This window comes from Calidris pugnax, unplaced genomic scaffold (assembly GCF_001431845.1).
Source record: "Calidris pugnax isolate Ruff unplaced genomic scaffold, ASM143184v1 scaffold24, whole genome shotgun sequence".
In the NCBI taxonomy this organism is placed as follows: Eukaryota; Metazoa; Chordata; class Aves; order Charadriiformes; family Scolopacidae; genus Calidris; species Calidris pugnax.
In genome coordinates this window covers 25,261,007-25,278,128 of record NW_015090922.1, presented here as the reverse complement: position 1 = coordinate 25,278,128, position 17,122 = coordinate 25,261,007, and the positions used below count along the sequence as shown (strand labels likewise).

Sequence of the window (17,122 nt, the reverse complement as noted above, 5' to 3'; positions counted from 1 at the left end):
CACCTGTGTTGGTGACCATCAGGTCCAGTATCACATGCCCTCTGGTGGGTCTGGTGATTACCTGGCTTAAGAAGTTATCTTCAAGACAAGCTCCTGGTAGAGCTGCCAGCTGGGGAGCTGCCAGGGGCTCAGCACCTTGCAGAGTGAGACTCTGCCAAGCTACCAAAACATCGCCCTTCCCAAAACCAAAGTGTGTTACTATGGAGACATGCTTCAAAACTGCAAAACCGCTCCATACTTCCAGGTGGCTGGCGTGGAAGACTATCAATTCTTCGGCTACCAGGACTGACTGCCATGAGGCAATGCCATGAACTTGCAAATAAAACAATTAAAGACTTCGTTCCTGGGTGCTTTTTTAACCAGCACTGCAGGCAGCAGCTTCGTGCCCGGTGTTGCTGCTGGGCTGAGCCCACCAGCCGTCCTCCCAACCAGATTCCAGGCTTCTGGTATCACCCTGACCGCGGGGGAATTTATTTTATTTTTTTTTTTCCACAGGGGTAAACCAGTCCTTCTTCCTTGTTTTTACCATCAGGGGCACCGGCAGCTCCGTCCCCATGGCGACCAGGGCCCGCGCGCGCGGGGGCGGGACAACCGACCCCCTCCCCACCAATCTCACGCCGCGCCGGCGGGCCTGCGCCTGCGCACTGGGTAAAGCTCCGCCCCGCCCTCTGCCCGCGCGGTACCGCTTCCGGGACCCTGACCTTCGCCGCGCCGGGCGAGCGCGGTGCGGGGCCCGCGGCCTCCCCTCAAGCAACTCCTCCTTCCCCCGCAGCCTCGGGACCGCAGGGCAGGGCGGTGTCGGGCCTCACTTGTGGAAGAACCCACCGTCGGCGTCCAGGTCTACTAGACGGCGAAGATGTCGGCGCCAAACATGGAGGAGCGGAAGGCCTGCTGGGGGGCCCGGGACGAGTTCTGGCAGTGCCTGGACAAGCACGCCGAGGACGCCTCCAAGTGCGAGAAGCTGCGGCTGGCCTTCGAGTCCCGCTGTCCCCAGCAGTGGGTGGGTGAGCAGCCGCCGCTCCCGACGCGTCCCCGGGCCTGCCGGGGCTGGTACCACATCAGCCCAGCGTTTCTGTGCGCCTTGGCGGGAGCTGCGAGGAGTCATAGAATCACTGAGTGGTTTGGGATGGAAGGGACCTTAAAAAGTCATCGAGTTCCAGCCCCCCTGCCATGGGCAGGGACACCTCCCACCAGAGCAGGTTGCTCAAAGCCCCGTCCAGCCTGGTCTGCAACACCTCCAGGGATGGGGCAGCCACAGCTTCTCTGGGCAACCTGTTCCAGTGCCTCACCACCCTCACAGTAAAGATATCTAATCTAAATCACCCTCTTCCAGTTTGAAGCCATTACCCCTCCTCCTATCACCGCATGCGGTTGTAAAACCCCTCCTCCCCATCTCTCCTGTAGGCCCCCTTCTGGTACTGGAAGGCTCCTACAAGGTCTCCCTGGAGCCTTCTCTTCTCCAGGCTGAACAGCCCCAACTCTGTCAGCCTGTCTTCATAGGAGAGGTGCTCCAGCTCTCTGATCATCTTCGTGGCCCTCAGCTGGACCCGTTCAGCCATCATTATAATGCCATCATTAACATTTACCTTGTTAATGATGGCAACTCCTGCTTGGTGTCCTGGCCGGGGCAGGGGGTTGGAATTTGATGATATTTAAGGTCCCTTCCAACTCTTAACTATTCTATGGTTCTGTGATTGCAGAACATGTGTACTCTTGCACTTTCTCATTGATAACCCAGGAGCCTTATCACACATAAGATGGTTTGTGCACTTTTTGTCTTGCTGTGAAATTAAAAGTCCTGAGCGGGTCACTGGCTGGCCTAGGAACTATGGAGAGTAGTTTATAATATAAAGGGAAAAGAAAATATGATATCAAACTTTCATATAAACGTGCAACTATACAAGCATACAGGCTTATTGTTAAATTAAAAAAACAAAAACAAGTTCCAAAAGATACTCGGAAGCTTTTGGAAGCGCACAGAAATTACTGTTACCAAAGAAGGAAGGCCAGTATGACATGCAGAGCTTGCAGAGTTGCATCACAAGACTGGCATCTGATACCTTCTTGTGCATAAGAATACATTTCTTCATGTAGTATAATTTCACAGTAAACCATCAGCCTACATCAAAAATCATCTTGTCCAACCGTCAATGAAGTTCACTTTCAGAATGGTACCCACAAAACCCAAACCCACTCTTACCCTTCAGTCTTCTGCTTCAAGGCAGCAAGAAACTCCTAGCTAGTGGGTTGAGCTAAATTCCTCCTTAAGTTCAGTGATCAAAGATCATTTATTGCTTAGTCTTCTTGTGATACTCAAAGCCCCTTTCCTCTGCTGGTTTCTTCTGACGCGCATCTTTTCTCTTTTTAAACAGGTTAAATATTTTGACAAAAGAAGAGACTTTTTAAAATATAAAAAAAAGCTTGAAACAGAAGGCTATCATCCTCCAGAAGCTGCTGGAAAGTCTTAGATACTCAGCTCTTCAAAATAAATCTAGTGAGAACAACTACGGAAGAAGAAGCACGAGGAAGCGACAGAAGCTGCTTGAGCTCAAGAACTGACTGTCTCTCCGAAATGCAGGCTGCTGTTCTTGTTGCAAGGTCTCATGTGCCTGCTGAAAAAAGATGGTCATGGACAACTTTTTCTTAAGTCAAAGAAATATGGTGCAGGGCTGTTCACAAACCTAAGGTTTTGAATGTGTAATTAGTCAAATTGTTTCACCTGAATAAATGATTATTTAATAGTGTAATGTACATATTTGAAAGAACAATAAAATTGTTTTTCGTAAGTGAACCAGCTTTTCCATTAAAAGAAGAAAATGTGTTCTACCTTCCCCTCCTTGTCAAAAGGAGATGGTGGTATAATGTAAACGACAAATACCTGTTAAGTCAGACATCAATTTATAAAACAGCAGGCAGCAGATGACCTAATGCATCCTGTGCATATGATACTTCACATATTTTGAGTATGCCAATTTTTTATAAACAATAGGAATTTTTACATTAGCTGTAACAGTTTTCAAGCAGTATTGCTATTAGAAGTATGGCAGTTCTTTATCATGATTCTCACATGAGATTTCTGTATAATATTTCTGTATAATCTTTCCCAGATTTCTTCTGCATGATTTTGTGGTTTTGATTACCTTACTGATGCAGCTACATTTAAAGTTACAGGCTATTCACAGCAGGATTAGTAAACTTGACCATGGAAGGCATTTAAACAAGGGGCAGCCTTTAATGTAATGACATTAAGTGAATTCACCTTGTACAAATTGTATAATCCAGTATATCTAAATGCTGGAGGCATCAAATACTTTTGCTACAATAAGTTGATTGTGCTTGTAGAATTTCAAGCGTGGTCACCAGAAAGTAACTGCAGTCAAAAGCCCACGTTTTGAGGTTGGATTGTTCATAGCACTGTGCTGATGTTCTACTAGTATATAAAAAAAAAATAAAAAAATCACACACACCACATACAATATAAATAATATTTATTTCCAATGCAACAATTTCATTTAAGGAGGTAAAGTATTAATAAGGCATTTAAAAAATCAGTCTGAACTACAACAGAACAAAACATGCAAAACTTAAGAATCCTCCTTCACCCTGAGTTTGTTTCTCATCTATTCAGAATTTCATGTTGTAGCACCACAGGAAGTCACTCAGCTGTACTATAAGGCACGAAACTCTTGGCAGTTATTTTTGCTGTTTTTGCTTGATCACTTGTTGCCTTGTGTACTCCCAAATCAGCAGAGCTCCACTTACATGAACATTGAGTGATCGAATAATTCCCTGCTGAGGAATTTCCACACAGACATCCAGGTGGTGAATCAGGTTTGCTGGGATTCCTTCATGCTCATTTCTAGCAAAGAACAAACAGTAACTTACATGTGGGAAAAGATAGGTGTTCTAGAAAGCAGGAGATGGAAGAGTCACAACAGCATCAAAACACCATTTGACAAATTGTGCATCTGCCCTCAATATAACTGATGAGGACAAGAAATGATTTATCTTTTTCTAAAGCAGTACTAAATTACAGATACAAAGGAAAAATGGGAGACCTGCCTAAACTTTGATATAGGAAAACTGGCAGAGCACTTCCATTTTTAATTCACGGGTCCAGCAATAGCTGAACACCCAACAGAAGGACTCCCTCTCTGCCTTTACTTTGAAACTACCCCCACACAGCAAAATAAATAGCTTTTGATTAAGTGACCAGGGAATGGAGCTGCTGGCACAGCGGGGAAGCTCAGCTGCCCACCTTACACTCAGTGAGGTCTTGGTATGAGGAAACGTCAAGACTGATCAAAGCCTTGAGCTGGAAATGTTTTACCTCTTCAGAACGAGCACACCAGAAGATACCAAAGGTTATCTGTACTTAAAACTATGTTTTTCATTAGGAGAGAACAAAGTGATGATGAGAACTACATTCTGAAGGCAAACTACATATAAAAAGGTTTACAAACAGGAGGTATTTCTGCCCACTTTGTCCTAGAAGGATAGACAGGCCCTTTCTCCTGGTCTCACTCAGTGGCCCTGCAATTCCAGTAGCTTTCTGACTTGTAGGCAGTGCAGACAGGCAGCCCCCCTTCCTGAGCTCACTGCAGCCCACGCAGGCAGGGCCCCAGACTACTGAAGTGAACAGATGATATCTCTGTCACACCTGGAAAACTATAATCCAAGCCTTTGCCACCTCCACCCATAAAAAAAAGAAGTTACAGTGTATGGATATCAATACCTCCCACTCCTTAGCACACAAAGCCAAGCTCTGCTGCTTCCATAAATCACTTCCCATTCTAAATCCAGCTTTACCAGTGTTGCTTGGGTTTCCTATGACCAAACTGACTAGCAGAAGGGATGGACTGCAAGAGGTACACTTAAGAAAAAGTGTGTGTTCTTACCCCAGCAATAATAGTGACTTCTCTGGGAAACAATATTCCGTAAGATCAAAACTTTTAGCTGTCTGCTCCACACCAATAATAGTGTAGCCTTCCGTTTTCTTCTGCTGTAAATAATCAACAAGCTGAGATGGCTTCACCTGTCCATCAAAAGTAGAAATATAAAAATATGTTAATACTACCATTTGTAAACTTCTGAAGTTACTGTAAAAATCAATTTAACTGGACAGTTTTTAAGATGAATGACCTCCATCCCCACAGACTCTGACCATACACATAGGTTACCACTTTAAATGCTCTTCAGCAATAGCACAAAAGGTTAAGTTAATGCCACAAAAATGCACTCCACTAATACAACAAACAAAGGCTTTTCTATGCTTCTGACAGCTACAAACCTTACATCAAAATGTAAAAGCATCACTCTTGCATAGTTGTTATAGCCTGGAATCCCTTCCCAAAAATAATACAACAGCCAGTACTGAAGCTGAGTTGCCTTACATGCCTGCATTACAACTTGTGACAGCTTGCAGGGAAGAATTTCTTTGCTGTCTTCATCCTACTCTCTAAACTGCTTATTTGTATTAGACACCAATTTCTTCATGCAACAAACTCTGTTAATCAGTACACTTCTGTACAGAGATTAGGAACTACAATGTGTATCCATCAGCATTCTGATGGTAAAACACACTACAGCTATCTTGCTCTGAAGAAAAATCTTTACAGTGAAAATAAACACTTTGAAAAAAAATGAAAAATTTGCACTGAATTTTTCAGGGGTTTTAAACAAAGTTGATCTTGAACAGCGGATTATTATGATGTATCACACACACATTTTCTACCACATACTAAACATATAAGCTGAAACCATCATTTTTTTAAGCTAGATAATAGGTTCTAAAAGCTTGGCACAAATTAGCTTCAGGCAAACTCAAAGATTATCCCCGAGAAGTTACCAAAGCAATGGACCAAGCAAGATAAATGAACTGCTGTTCAACTTTTATAAATAAACATTAAATTCCAACGCATCACTATAAAACACACAGTTAAGATTTAACAATGACTCTGAACTACGCATCTGATGAACTGAAGATGTACAGTATGCTTTCTAGCTATCAAAATATTTCCACTCACCTCAACAAGGGGGAGCCACTGCTCTGCAGAAACACTAAGATGCTGAAACTGCTTATCCTGTATATAATGAAGACTGCCAACGACTAGTGCAGATGCCCCAAATATTTCACTTGTACGACATAAACCTACAAACAGAAAAATTAAAGTCATTTTTGTGTAGAAAATAAACACCAAGCCAGAATATTTCAGCAAGTGAAAAAGGACAAAGAACCCAAGAAAGAAATGATTACTTTAGTCCTCTATTTTTAATCAGTTTCCTGTGCTTTTAAAGTCTGTTCCAAGTCACACTTTGCTCCATATAATTTAGCAGAGAAAAAAAAAAAGTAACTTAGCAGAAAGATAAAAATTAGGAAAGCACTACGTCTGACAATGTGCTTCTATAATACTAATTACACAAAGTAATGAGTCAGTGTAAAAGCCTGGGCAGGGATGGATGGACACACACCCCCACGCTTAAGCTCTAAATCCAGTACCTGTTAAATGAAAGGCTTGAGAGAATGACACATGACAGTGTTACAGTGCACACAGCACCAGCTTCTGGGCTGATTTCTCATTAACAGTCTCACTGCTGTTATTGAAACTACTGACAGTCACAAGCACAACGCAATAATGTATTTGCAGGATTTATTACATCATTTGAAGGTTTTATTGTATCACAGCTCACTCGATATTGTGAAGGAGTATTTAATCAGGAAATTGCACTTTCTTGTCCAATAATCCCAAGAAACTAGTAGGTCTACAAGATTCGGTTTAATTGTTACAAAAAAAAAAAGTAAAAGCAAATTATTTCCTTTAATTGCATACACAATTGAAAAACTCAACTATAACAAAGAATATAAAAAATACTAAGAAACTGAGCACTATTTAGAGCAAAGTACTATTTAGTTAATGCATGCTATGTATAAGCACCTTTTTTTTTTCTTAAAATATAACTATTTTCAGTATAAGACCCCTTCTTCTGAAACAGGCAGTATTCCTTTTGGTTACCAGCTTTTTCCAAACCGATGATCTATTTCTCTAAGCAGTAATTAAATAATTTTCTAATTCTCAACATAAGATGAAATTCATTCTTATTATCCAAGTGGGCTCTAAGGTCTAAAATAAAGGTTTTAAAATGTGCAATCAACCTTACCTCCTAAATTGGTAGGTTTATCGATAAGCGAAGCCACCACAATCAGTCTGCTGTTTGATTTACCGAGTTTAGTAGCACGATCCTGAAATGCCATTTCGAGGTCTGAACTAGGAGTACTGTTCTTCCAAGGTATAATCTTTTTCTGAACATCAGTCCATTCCATCTGGCTATCTGTTTCAGCTGAATTTGAACCTATAAAACCAAGTATTAGTCATATGGTCATGCAAGCGGTAGTGAAACTACTGCTTCAGTAAAGATTATCTAAATGGTAATACTGTAGACACCATTAGTCATCTACTATTATTTTATGGTAGACACTCTGCTCATATAGATATAAGTGTATTTCAGCAGGATAACATAAGAGATTAGACTGAATACAGATGTTGTCCTGGTTTCAGCTGGGATAGACAATTTTCTTCATAGTAGCTGCCATGTTTTGGATTTAGTATGAGAAGAATGTCCATAACACATATTGTTTAGTAGTTGTTAATTAATGATTATATGAAGCCAAGGACTTTTTCAGCTTCCCATAGAATCTGACAGGACAAGCTGGCCAGAGGAATATTCCACACCACATAATCATGCTCAGTATATAAATCAGGACAGGCTGGGCAACTGATCATCATGTGGATAGCAACTGCACTGCATCACTTATTTTGTATATTCTTTTGCCATTATTATTTTCTCTTCCGTTACTGTCATATTAAACTGTCTTTATCTCAACTCACAAGTTGGTTTTTTTCTCCTCTTTCTCCCTCTTCTCCCATCCCTAGCTGGCTGGGGCAGGGGGAGGAGGCTGGGGTGTGTGAGAGTGAACAGCTGCATGGTCCTTGCCAGCTCGAGTTAAACCATAACAGATATATACAGCTACTACATACAAATAATTATATTTAATATATATTAGCTGTATTTTACCCATGTCTTGCTGAGACCAGTCACTTGGTTTCAGATCATGAAGTTCTGTTCGAGAATGATACCACTGAAATTCTGGTGGCAAACGAACGTCAGTGAATCTGTCAAATTTAGCAATTGAGATCCATTCATCTTCTGCAAGTTCCGAAAGGCGGGGAAGAGTGTAAAATATTGTCTGCAATGTAACACGGGGTTATTAGCAGAGCACTACTACAGCAAACAAAACAGATAAAATTACCAGAGGTAAATTCATTATCACACACACCTTTTATCTTGTATTCTATGATTTTAGTATTTGTTTTTCTTGGCACTTGATATAACTTACTAATATATATCTCAATATACATCATTTAACTTAAAGTGCTATCCCAAACTTTCACAAATCTAGTCTCTTTCTCTCTCTGACTAGACCTTTTTTAAAGATTGCATAGATTACTGTTCTGAAATTCTAGAATACCAAAGAATTAATGCTATGCTTCTCAGCACAGAAGTCTTGGGGAAGTGCTTTAAGTGTAACACTAAAGTTTTCAGATGCCCTTATGAATTTCTAGTAAAGAATGCAGATTGATTTGATGTCAAAAGGAACCTAGTCAAAAGCATTAAAATCTACTGGTAAAATCCAACTCAGCAGCACCAATACAGCTAATCACAATCTATCAAGGAGGAACACAGACACCTGCTAAGGGAAAAGCTGAATAAGATGAAGAGTTTAAACGCCAGACATTTTGTTTATCCCAAGGCACCTTTAAGCTGAAAGTGAAAATGCACTCTGGATATATTTAAATACTTTAAAAGTATTAGCATTGCTTTTCCCCCCTGCCCTCGTTCAGGATTTTCTCTTCTGAATTTTGCCAAGTCGTACCTAACACATTTAACACAAACAAACAAACAAACACAAAACTATTTCACAGAACATCAGTTCAAAAAAAGAAAAAAAATTTCTTCTCTGAAAGATGGCACTGTTTGTGCCAGAATACATGTCACATTCAGGTTTATCTCCTACTTTCAGCTTAGTTCCCCTCTTATTTTTATCTGCACCCTTATTTTTGCCTGCCTTCTCTCAGTGTTTATTCACCTTTAAGTTACTTACGTAAGCCACAGCAAAAAGGACAGCTGAAAAAGATGCTCTAGAAGTTATATATCTGTATCCCGTTCACATTAAACAATAATTTATTTAAGCCACCTCAAGTCACTTCTAAAAACAGGTGTTTGAAAAATCTTAACAAACTACCTGTGATTAAGTAGATGCTCTTCAGTTATTAAGTAACTTTTCCAGCTACAAATATAAAACCTGATTAACTCCCACACAGATGGGCACATTCATCACATATACCTCTTCTTAACTGACCTAGGTTTTTACCACAGTATTTATTAGAGAATTAAGCTGCAGTCCTAGTCTAAAATCTACCACAATTTAGGTGAAGTATTTTTTCAGTTTTAAATGATTAATATTTGATCCTTACTCATCCTACATTAGAACATACAAAGAAAGATAAGAATATACTTGTAAAACTGCAAAACTACAATGATCAGCAATAGTCTTGGACTTGCCTCTAAACTGTAATCCTCAAGCGGATGAAATGTTGCAAAGAAGAAATGATCTTGGATTCGCTGCCAGTTCCTTCTAGCATTCCTGCAATTGCAGAAAATAATGCAAGATGCACAAAAAAGGCAATGTAGTGGATTTTTTTTTTTTTAATTGTCAAATTCGAATGAGGTAACCTGATTGTATTTACTGTATACTTTAATACTTTTAACAACTAAGTAAGGACCCATTTAAAACAAAACAAAAAGAAAGAAGAACACTCAAGGACTAAGTTTATTTATCTTTGAAGAAAGGCCCATAGCATGTCTTTAAATTCTATTATCAAAAGAAGCAAGTTTCACAAGAAAGAGTATCCCAATCCAAGCCTCTGAAGTAAACTAAATCCTAGCCCACTGTTCAGTGACGACTTTTAGCTGCCAAAAAGGAAAAAAAAACCCAAGCAGACTCCTCCTCTGCTGCTTTTTTCCATCCCATGTCTTGACACAGGTGATTTAACAGTGACTCTGATCCAGGGGTGGGGGACAAAAGGCCTGTCAGCAGCAGTCCTGAGCTTATGTTGGCTGCCACCACTGTCAGAAATTCTACTTAATTTTAAAGAACTCCTAAAAACAGGGCTTAAGAAAGGATAGAAACACACAGATAATATAAAATTTAACTGAATTGTTGTATTTCCAAATCAATAATCAGACAAGCATTTCTGTAAAGCTCATTTAGTCAGCACCCAAAATTAACGTCCCTATCCATTTTTCTCCCACAAAGTTTTTTCAAATATTTACACCAAAAACATCTCAGATTTTACATTTGAAAATTTACTGGTACCAGGAAGTTTGGATGATTTGTATTGCTTCAAAACCCATCAGGTAAGAAAATTAAGCTCCTGACTATTTTTTTTACCCCACCCCTAAACTATGAGCACTGTTTGAACATGCCTTGAGTTCTTCCTGTAGTGCTTTCAGACTTTAATGCTACACTGAATCATCAATTCATTTTCTTTGCTTATAATTAGATTTCAATATCCAAGGTCTTGGTTTATTTTTAAACAGAATACCCCCTCAAAAAAAAAAAACAAACAGGAAAATTATCATGTGCTATTTGAGAAAATTAGACTTGCTGCAAATGGCTCAGAACAACAATATTAAGCTGTAAGTCAGAAAAATGTTACTAACCCTGTGCCGTGCATGTTTTCCACTTGTTGAAGGCTAGATTCAATAACTGGTGTCAGAGCTTCAAATTCTTCCACATGCAACATTCTGCACATACCCCAGATTTTCTTAAGGGCAACTAACGCATAAAGTCGAACGCTGAAATTATGGTTGAAACACCACTGTAGGACAACTACGAGGGCTTTCTTCAAAGCTGGCTTCTAAAAAACCAAAAAAAGATAAAAAAGTTTCTTTCCTTTATGTTAAGTCTTAACGCACCAATCGAGAAAAGCAAGAGCCCTATGTATCCAGAACATCTGCCATTTAGCTAATTTCCCTAATTTCCAATACGTAACAGAGGTGACATGAAGAGTTAAGTGTTTTCCACAACAAAGGATACCTTAGTAGGAAGCAGGTATTAAAAAGGTTTTGAAAATAGACTGCAAAAATGTTTTTTATTTCAGAAATCCATATGCACTGCAACTGATTGAAGAATGAACACTTAGTCAAACTTTACCTTCTCTGAGGTGTTTTGAAGAACAATGTCAAAGTGTGATAACACTGATAAAAATGTGCAAATGCTTGTTTTAAGCTTCTCTTCATCCTAAAGCAAAAGAGAAATATGCATATATAAAAATGTTTCTATACTCTAGGTTTTCACAGCATGTTCTGCAGATGGAATATAAACACTATTTTAAAAACTATGTGTTTTCACAACAAAATTTACTAAAATAAAAACTTTGTATTAGTAAGATTCCATTTTTCCTAACATGTTATCTGCTCTTTACTAAACACATCAATCAGAATGAAGTATACAGCAGTGTAAATGAGCTAAAATTCTATCCAAATTCACTGTATTCCCCCTTGCCTTCAAAAACTCTAAACCAAGTGTTTATATTCCACCAACCACCCAAAACATTAAAAAAAAAAAAAAAAAAAAAAAAAAAAAAGAGTACTCTGGCTCAGTGTGCCAGCTCTACTCTGCCCAAAGTAGCACATTATAAAAAGAAACCTCTCAACTCGAAGAGTTCGCTTGTCTTCAGCCACTTCTATATCACAACTTTCTAAATGTCCCAGACAATAGTCCACACTCACTTCTAAGTTAATCTGCTCAACAACCCTTTGCTTCTAAAGGGAAATTGGAATAGATAGAAAATAACGTACGGGAAGGCAAACCGCACCCTCTTTGTTCAAATTACAAGTGAATGCCAAAGTTCTTACTTACATAGGAAAAGCAATCCCAGAATTTATTAAGGATTTGGGGGTACTTATGTAGACTCAAGATAACAATCCATTCTATGAAGTATTTCACAGATGCCTGATTGTTACCAAATCCAGCCTGGAAAACTTTGTCAAGGATTCCACACACAAAATTCTGAGAAAACAAAATCAGATAATCATTTAGTATATTGTTAGGGTTATTTCCATGAAGAAATAAGTTTGAAATAAAAGAACATTCTCAGCCTTATCATAATATTAGAAATATTATTAATACTCAAATGAAAACATTTTAGAACCATCTAATTTGTGTTACATTTTTCAAGTATTTTATTATGATGAAGCACTAAATGAAACCAAAACGTCTCCATTTTCTGAGTGTTCATAAAATAGCAACATTTTTACTAAAACAAAAGCTTTAAATCATATAGTCAGTACAGAGTTTTAACAGAAACAATCAAATCTCCTATAATTCACAAATCCAAGAATCAGTTTTCAGTGACCTCTAGAAAGGCATCATAAATTTGTGACTTTAGACTAAGAGAATGAAACTACACTTTCACATCAGCCACAGAGATTACATGCCTTTTGTACCATGCCGTAATTTAACACCAAATTATTCTTTAAAGCAGATATTTATTTAAGAATTCATAGTGAAGAGCAATACCTGGTCAAGCTTCGGAAGAAGAACTAAGAGAGTCTGCCATACCCGGTTTTTAATTCTATGCTGTAAAGAGTTTGCATAATAGCGTGTTCTTGATCTGGACACCAGTTCATCCTAAAAGCAAATTAGAAGGTTTATCAACTGTTCTTTCTTTAAAATTGAATACATGGACATATACATTCCTGTACTGAGAAAATAGCATCTACTGCACAGCTAGTATCAGCATCAAATGGAAAATCAGGGTAAATATATTAATTTATTTAGAATTATATTTTGATGCTTGTCCATGAGAAGTTTTGAAAGTTGAAAAAAATATACAATTCCACTTAGTTATTTTTCATTGAACAACACAAAAATGTTAGGTATTAAGACTCTTCAAACAGCAGAAAGTTGACAAATTTACATCACCTCCTGTATACGATCAATTAAAATAGTACTACATAAAACTGAACATGAAGACTCAAGCTGTCACTTAGTTATATAAGAACTAAAGATCCTAAGTGAAGAGCTGAGCATATAAATGAAAACATTTCTATTTTAGTGTCTACATTTAAAAAATGGGTTTAGTCATGCTATCAATTAGATCAGCTTGTAACTACAGCTCTAGTTTTGAGACAGAAATTGATATTCTGCAGTTAAGATATTTTACATGACAGAAAATAGATGAGATAATGGAGCTTTAAAAAGATTTGAAACACAAGTTGTCGTATTGCTTAGATTCTTCTCCTGTGTACTCTGTTTTGGCCTTCAAAATACATGATACCCAAAACTACTTCTTTAACTTTTTAAAAATAAAATAATTTGGTGATCCAAGTCCTGTATTAATATTAAAATGCAAATACACTTTATATGTTAAAGCTTCATATTTAAGCGAATAAGGAAATAAACGTAAAGCTCACTTTTCCCACTTGATCAATCTTACAACACAAATATTATCAGTTTTTCTCCAGTAGTTAATTGACAGGAGGAAATTAATAAAGGACCACCCATTTCTTGTTCTTCAGACAAAAGCAGAATTCTGAAGTACCAGATTGGATGGGTGACGTTCTAATAGCAGCTGTAGTAACTTACCACTGACTTTACCCTGTGCCAATGCATAAGCAGCTATGACACAAATGATAACCAGACCTCAACCATTAATCCTGTTTATTAAGGTCTCCCAAGGAGACAACAGCTCTCTCAATTCAAAAGGTAGTCTGCAATTGTGGTGCTTCAAAATGCAGCCTAAAGGAACATTCTTAATGGAACAATGGTTTCAATTTGGATAATGTTCCGTGAAGCTAGAAAATCCACTGAAAAGAGAGAACTAAACCCAAAAGACATTTTTTACTATTTTGGTTTGGCTGAATTAATTCCTGTCTCCTAATAAATAAAGAAAATTTTAAAAGTGTATTACTGGGCAAATCTACAGACTATACCAACAACTGTAAATACATCCTGTCAACTGTAAATACTCTGGATTTTAATAATTGTATTAACAATACATCTATTATCAAGAGAAATGAAACTTACTTTGTCAAGTAGTTTGATGAAAATGTCTTCCATAAATGTCTTATGCAAGATATTTGACCCATCCAACAAGCACAGAAATTTAATAGCACAAACACGAACATAGTGATCATCTCGATTTGTACTGTAAAATATTAAATAAAAAAAAAATCAAACTCTGCTTCTTCAGACATAAAGGTAATTCCTAAATTATAAAAAAGTACCAAACATCATCTTTAACGTATAGCCATCAAGTTGTCTGTAGTGAGACAATATGCAAATACTTAGAACCAGAATTTTAAGGTCTGTTCATCATTGCTCATGAAAAATCTAGCGAGTTCCAGATAACCACCCCTGTTCCTATCTAGAGGTCTTTAATAGCATCTAAGTGTTTAAAATAATTTTCAACAGAAATAGCTGTATCATAAAAAGTTTTTGTAAACTGTAATCTTAAAACAACTATGTTATGCTTACAGTTTTGGTGAAAACAACACTTGATTCCTATTAGTTACTCAGGGACATCTGGAATAATTAATGCCAAGAGTAGAATTAGTAACATTATAGGTAATAAATCATCATACAGCTGCCGACTGTCACAACCAGACATTTGGAAATGAAGAAACTATTGGGACAAAATTGAGGAGTGTTAGAAGTGGCAATAGATTCTTAGAAACTCAGGTTTTAACAACTAGTAACACTTTCCAAAGCCCTATGTTAGACTGTTTCTCTGACTTTCTTCCACTGAGTAAAGGTGGGGGCAAAGCTACAAAAAAAATAATTCAATAATCCAGTAGCAAACGTCCCTGTTTCAAAAACTGGAGAGGCAGATCCCATTGCCCGTATGGAAGCTAAAAATGCCTACAACCAATATTAAAAAGCCAAGTTCAAATGTGGCTGCACTGAAGCCCAAGCTTCTTAACTGTCTTGTCTGCAATGATGAGGAACATATCAGCACTCGGTAAAATATCTGCATCTTAAAAAGTATCATTTTTATGAGGTAAAACAATGAGGAAGTTCCATTCAGGTTAACAAATGGGATATATTTTCTAGAAAACACTTAACATTTTTGTACATTTTGTATTTTAACTATGAACATAACGTGATGTATATCACCTTTACCAATATTATAGAAGGCTATGAATACACTCATGAGAAGCTGATCTCAAAACCAGCATCTTCCCTATTGTAGCATTTATTGTCATGAAGACACAATTTGAACCAAATGTTACAAAATGTATCTTCAAAATCATTACCTTTCTGTAACAACATTTGCTGCACATTTTTCTCCAAGATTTTCTATGAAGGCATTCACATCCTGAGTAAGTCTTCACAGATGAAAGACAAAAGCAAGAAAATTAGCAGAATAATGTACCAAAATAATTTCAATAATTATCTCAAAGTTTAAAAAATAACAAATTGCATAAAACTATAATAATCACAACGATTTTTTTTTATACCTTTGATCTCTCCTAAATACAGTTCCAAAGACACAAGCCTCAGTGATAAGTTCACAATAATTTCCAGCATTTGAGAAAGCAGTTGTCAAGGCACTTCTCTCATGAACAGTGGGAAATATCCAAGATCGACAACAATGACTAAGGACTACATTGAAGACTCCAGTCTTTGTAGTGGACATATCTATGAGCTTGAAAATTATCTGAAAAGAAGAATAAAATATTCAAAATTTAGTTTTCAGAAGAGCTGGAATAATTAGAATCATATCACAGTGGTATCTATTTTAGCAGGTCTGATCTCCTTCTGCATCCTAGATTGCTCAGGGCAATGCTGTCTTCAATCTATTTACAATTCCCTGATTCTAGGACAGGTGACCAGGCAACAATTGGCCCCCAGGACGTTTATGTTAACAAAAGACAGGACTGATCTTTGCTTAAACAGATGTAACAGCAGATGCTTTACATAATCTCCCAATAACTGGAACAAATGCACTTGGGCATACTTCAGTGACTACAAACCTGGTGTTTTAATCAATCCTTATAAATTTAGGAAAAAATAAAATTCTTCCATAGGTAGTGTGTCACTAATTTTCTTCTTCAATAAAGACTACATTCATGTTGAAGCTAAAGGTCACATTTGACTTGGAGTAGAAAAATATCTGTGTACCATTTCCGTTTTTTTTTTTTTAGTTTCAGATATACGAAACAGTTATGTAGAACTTCTCCAAAAAAACAAAACAAAACAAGAAAAATTGCCCCAAAATGTTCCTCTCCTACTCCCTTCATTAGGCTAAGTGCAACAGTAAACTTCAGTTACAAAGCTATTTTTTTCTAAGAAATTGCAAGCATTTGGGAGAGGACAGGGAGATTCAGAATGAACAGGTGCTATTTTTTTTTTTATAAATTCCTTTTTAGACAACATCAATTACAGGTGTCCATGACAATGGTTTTCCAGAAGGTGTGATAGCTCTTAGAAGACAAAGCTTTTTCTCTTCCCTGCTATATGAAATTGTACTTTTGGTAACATTGAAAACTCTTTGACAGTTACTCTGATTTTATAGAGAAAGTTGTTCTGAATTGCTAAGGATTAAGCACCAAGATCATCATGATGAGCCAAAACTGAAATATTAGAATGCACTCCGAAGAAACTTTTTGGAAAAAAATCCCAAAACCAACCATCCTAGAAACCTCTGGTTTTTTTAACAAAGAATTCAAACTTTTCTTTTAGTGCAAAGACAGCCAATGTACCTTTCCTAATAACTCCAGAATCAAGCTATTGTGTTTCACCTGAGGAGAAGCAGCATGGCATTTACTACACTTTTCTCAAAATCATGGAATGTTTTTCACTTGTTTATTTCATATAGTAGAAGTCCAGAACACACAAATTTAAGGAATTTCAGTTCTAGAACAATAAACATTTGAATAAGTCACAAAGAAAAAGGAAAGATGTAGCAGAGAAAATAAGACTAAGAATACTGTGCTCTGGACACCTCCACGGAAGCCTTTCTAGATTTTACCATAGCAATATTTCCTTTTTTGG

The 17,122-nt window shown here is 37.5% G+C and overlaps 2 protein-coding genes across 2 annotated transcripts in view; one reads left to right on the top strand and one right to left on the bottom strand.

Moving 5' to 3' along the window:
- Positions 1-658: 658 nt before the first annotated feature.
- LOC106893136 (cytochrome c oxidase assembly factor 6 homolog) lies at positions 659-2,791 on the top strand. The gene is made up of 2 exons (XM_014950846.1): positions 659-1,000; positions 2,373-2,791. Exons 1-2 carry the CDS (start codon positions 857-859, stop codon positions 2,466-2,468), a joined length of 240 nt encoding a protein of 79 aa, XP_014806332.1. The 5' UTR covers positions 659-856; the 3' UTR covers positions 2,469-2,791.
- Positions 2,792-3,471: 680 nt separating this feature from the next.
- Positions 3,472-17,122, bottom strand: part of TARBP1 (TAR (HIV-1) RNA binding protein 1) — a 33,365-nt gene continuing 19,714 nt past the window's right edge. Inside the window, exons 18-30 of the mRNA XM_014950843.1 lie at positions 15,586-15,785; positions 15,382-15,453; positions 14,153-14,273; positions 12,644-12,754; positions 11,984-12,133; positions 11,276-11,362; positions 10,783-10,979; positions 9,622-9,703; positions 8,074-8,245; positions 7,159-7,350; positions 6,027-6,151; positions 4,899-5,035; positions 3,472-3,859 (exon numbers count right to left, since the gene is read on the bottom strand). Of these exons, the coding sequence (XP_014806329.1) occupies positions 3,694-3,859; positions 4,899-5,035; positions 6,027-6,151; positions 7,159-7,350; positions 8,074-8,245; positions 9,622-9,703; positions 10,783-10,979; positions 11,276-11,362; positions 11,984-12,133; positions 12,644-12,754; positions 14,153-14,273; positions 15,382-15,453; positions 15,586-15,785 (1,812 nt within the window). The 3' untranslated portion in view covers positions 3,472-3,693. The remainder of the gene's footprint in view (positions 3,860-4,898; positions 5,036-6,026; positions 6,152-7,158; positions 7,351-8,073; positions 8,246-9,621; positions 9,704-10,782; positions 10,980-11,275; positions 11,363-11,983; positions 12,134-12,643; positions 12,755-14,152; positions 14,274-15,381; positions 15,454-15,585; positions 15,786-17,122) is intronic.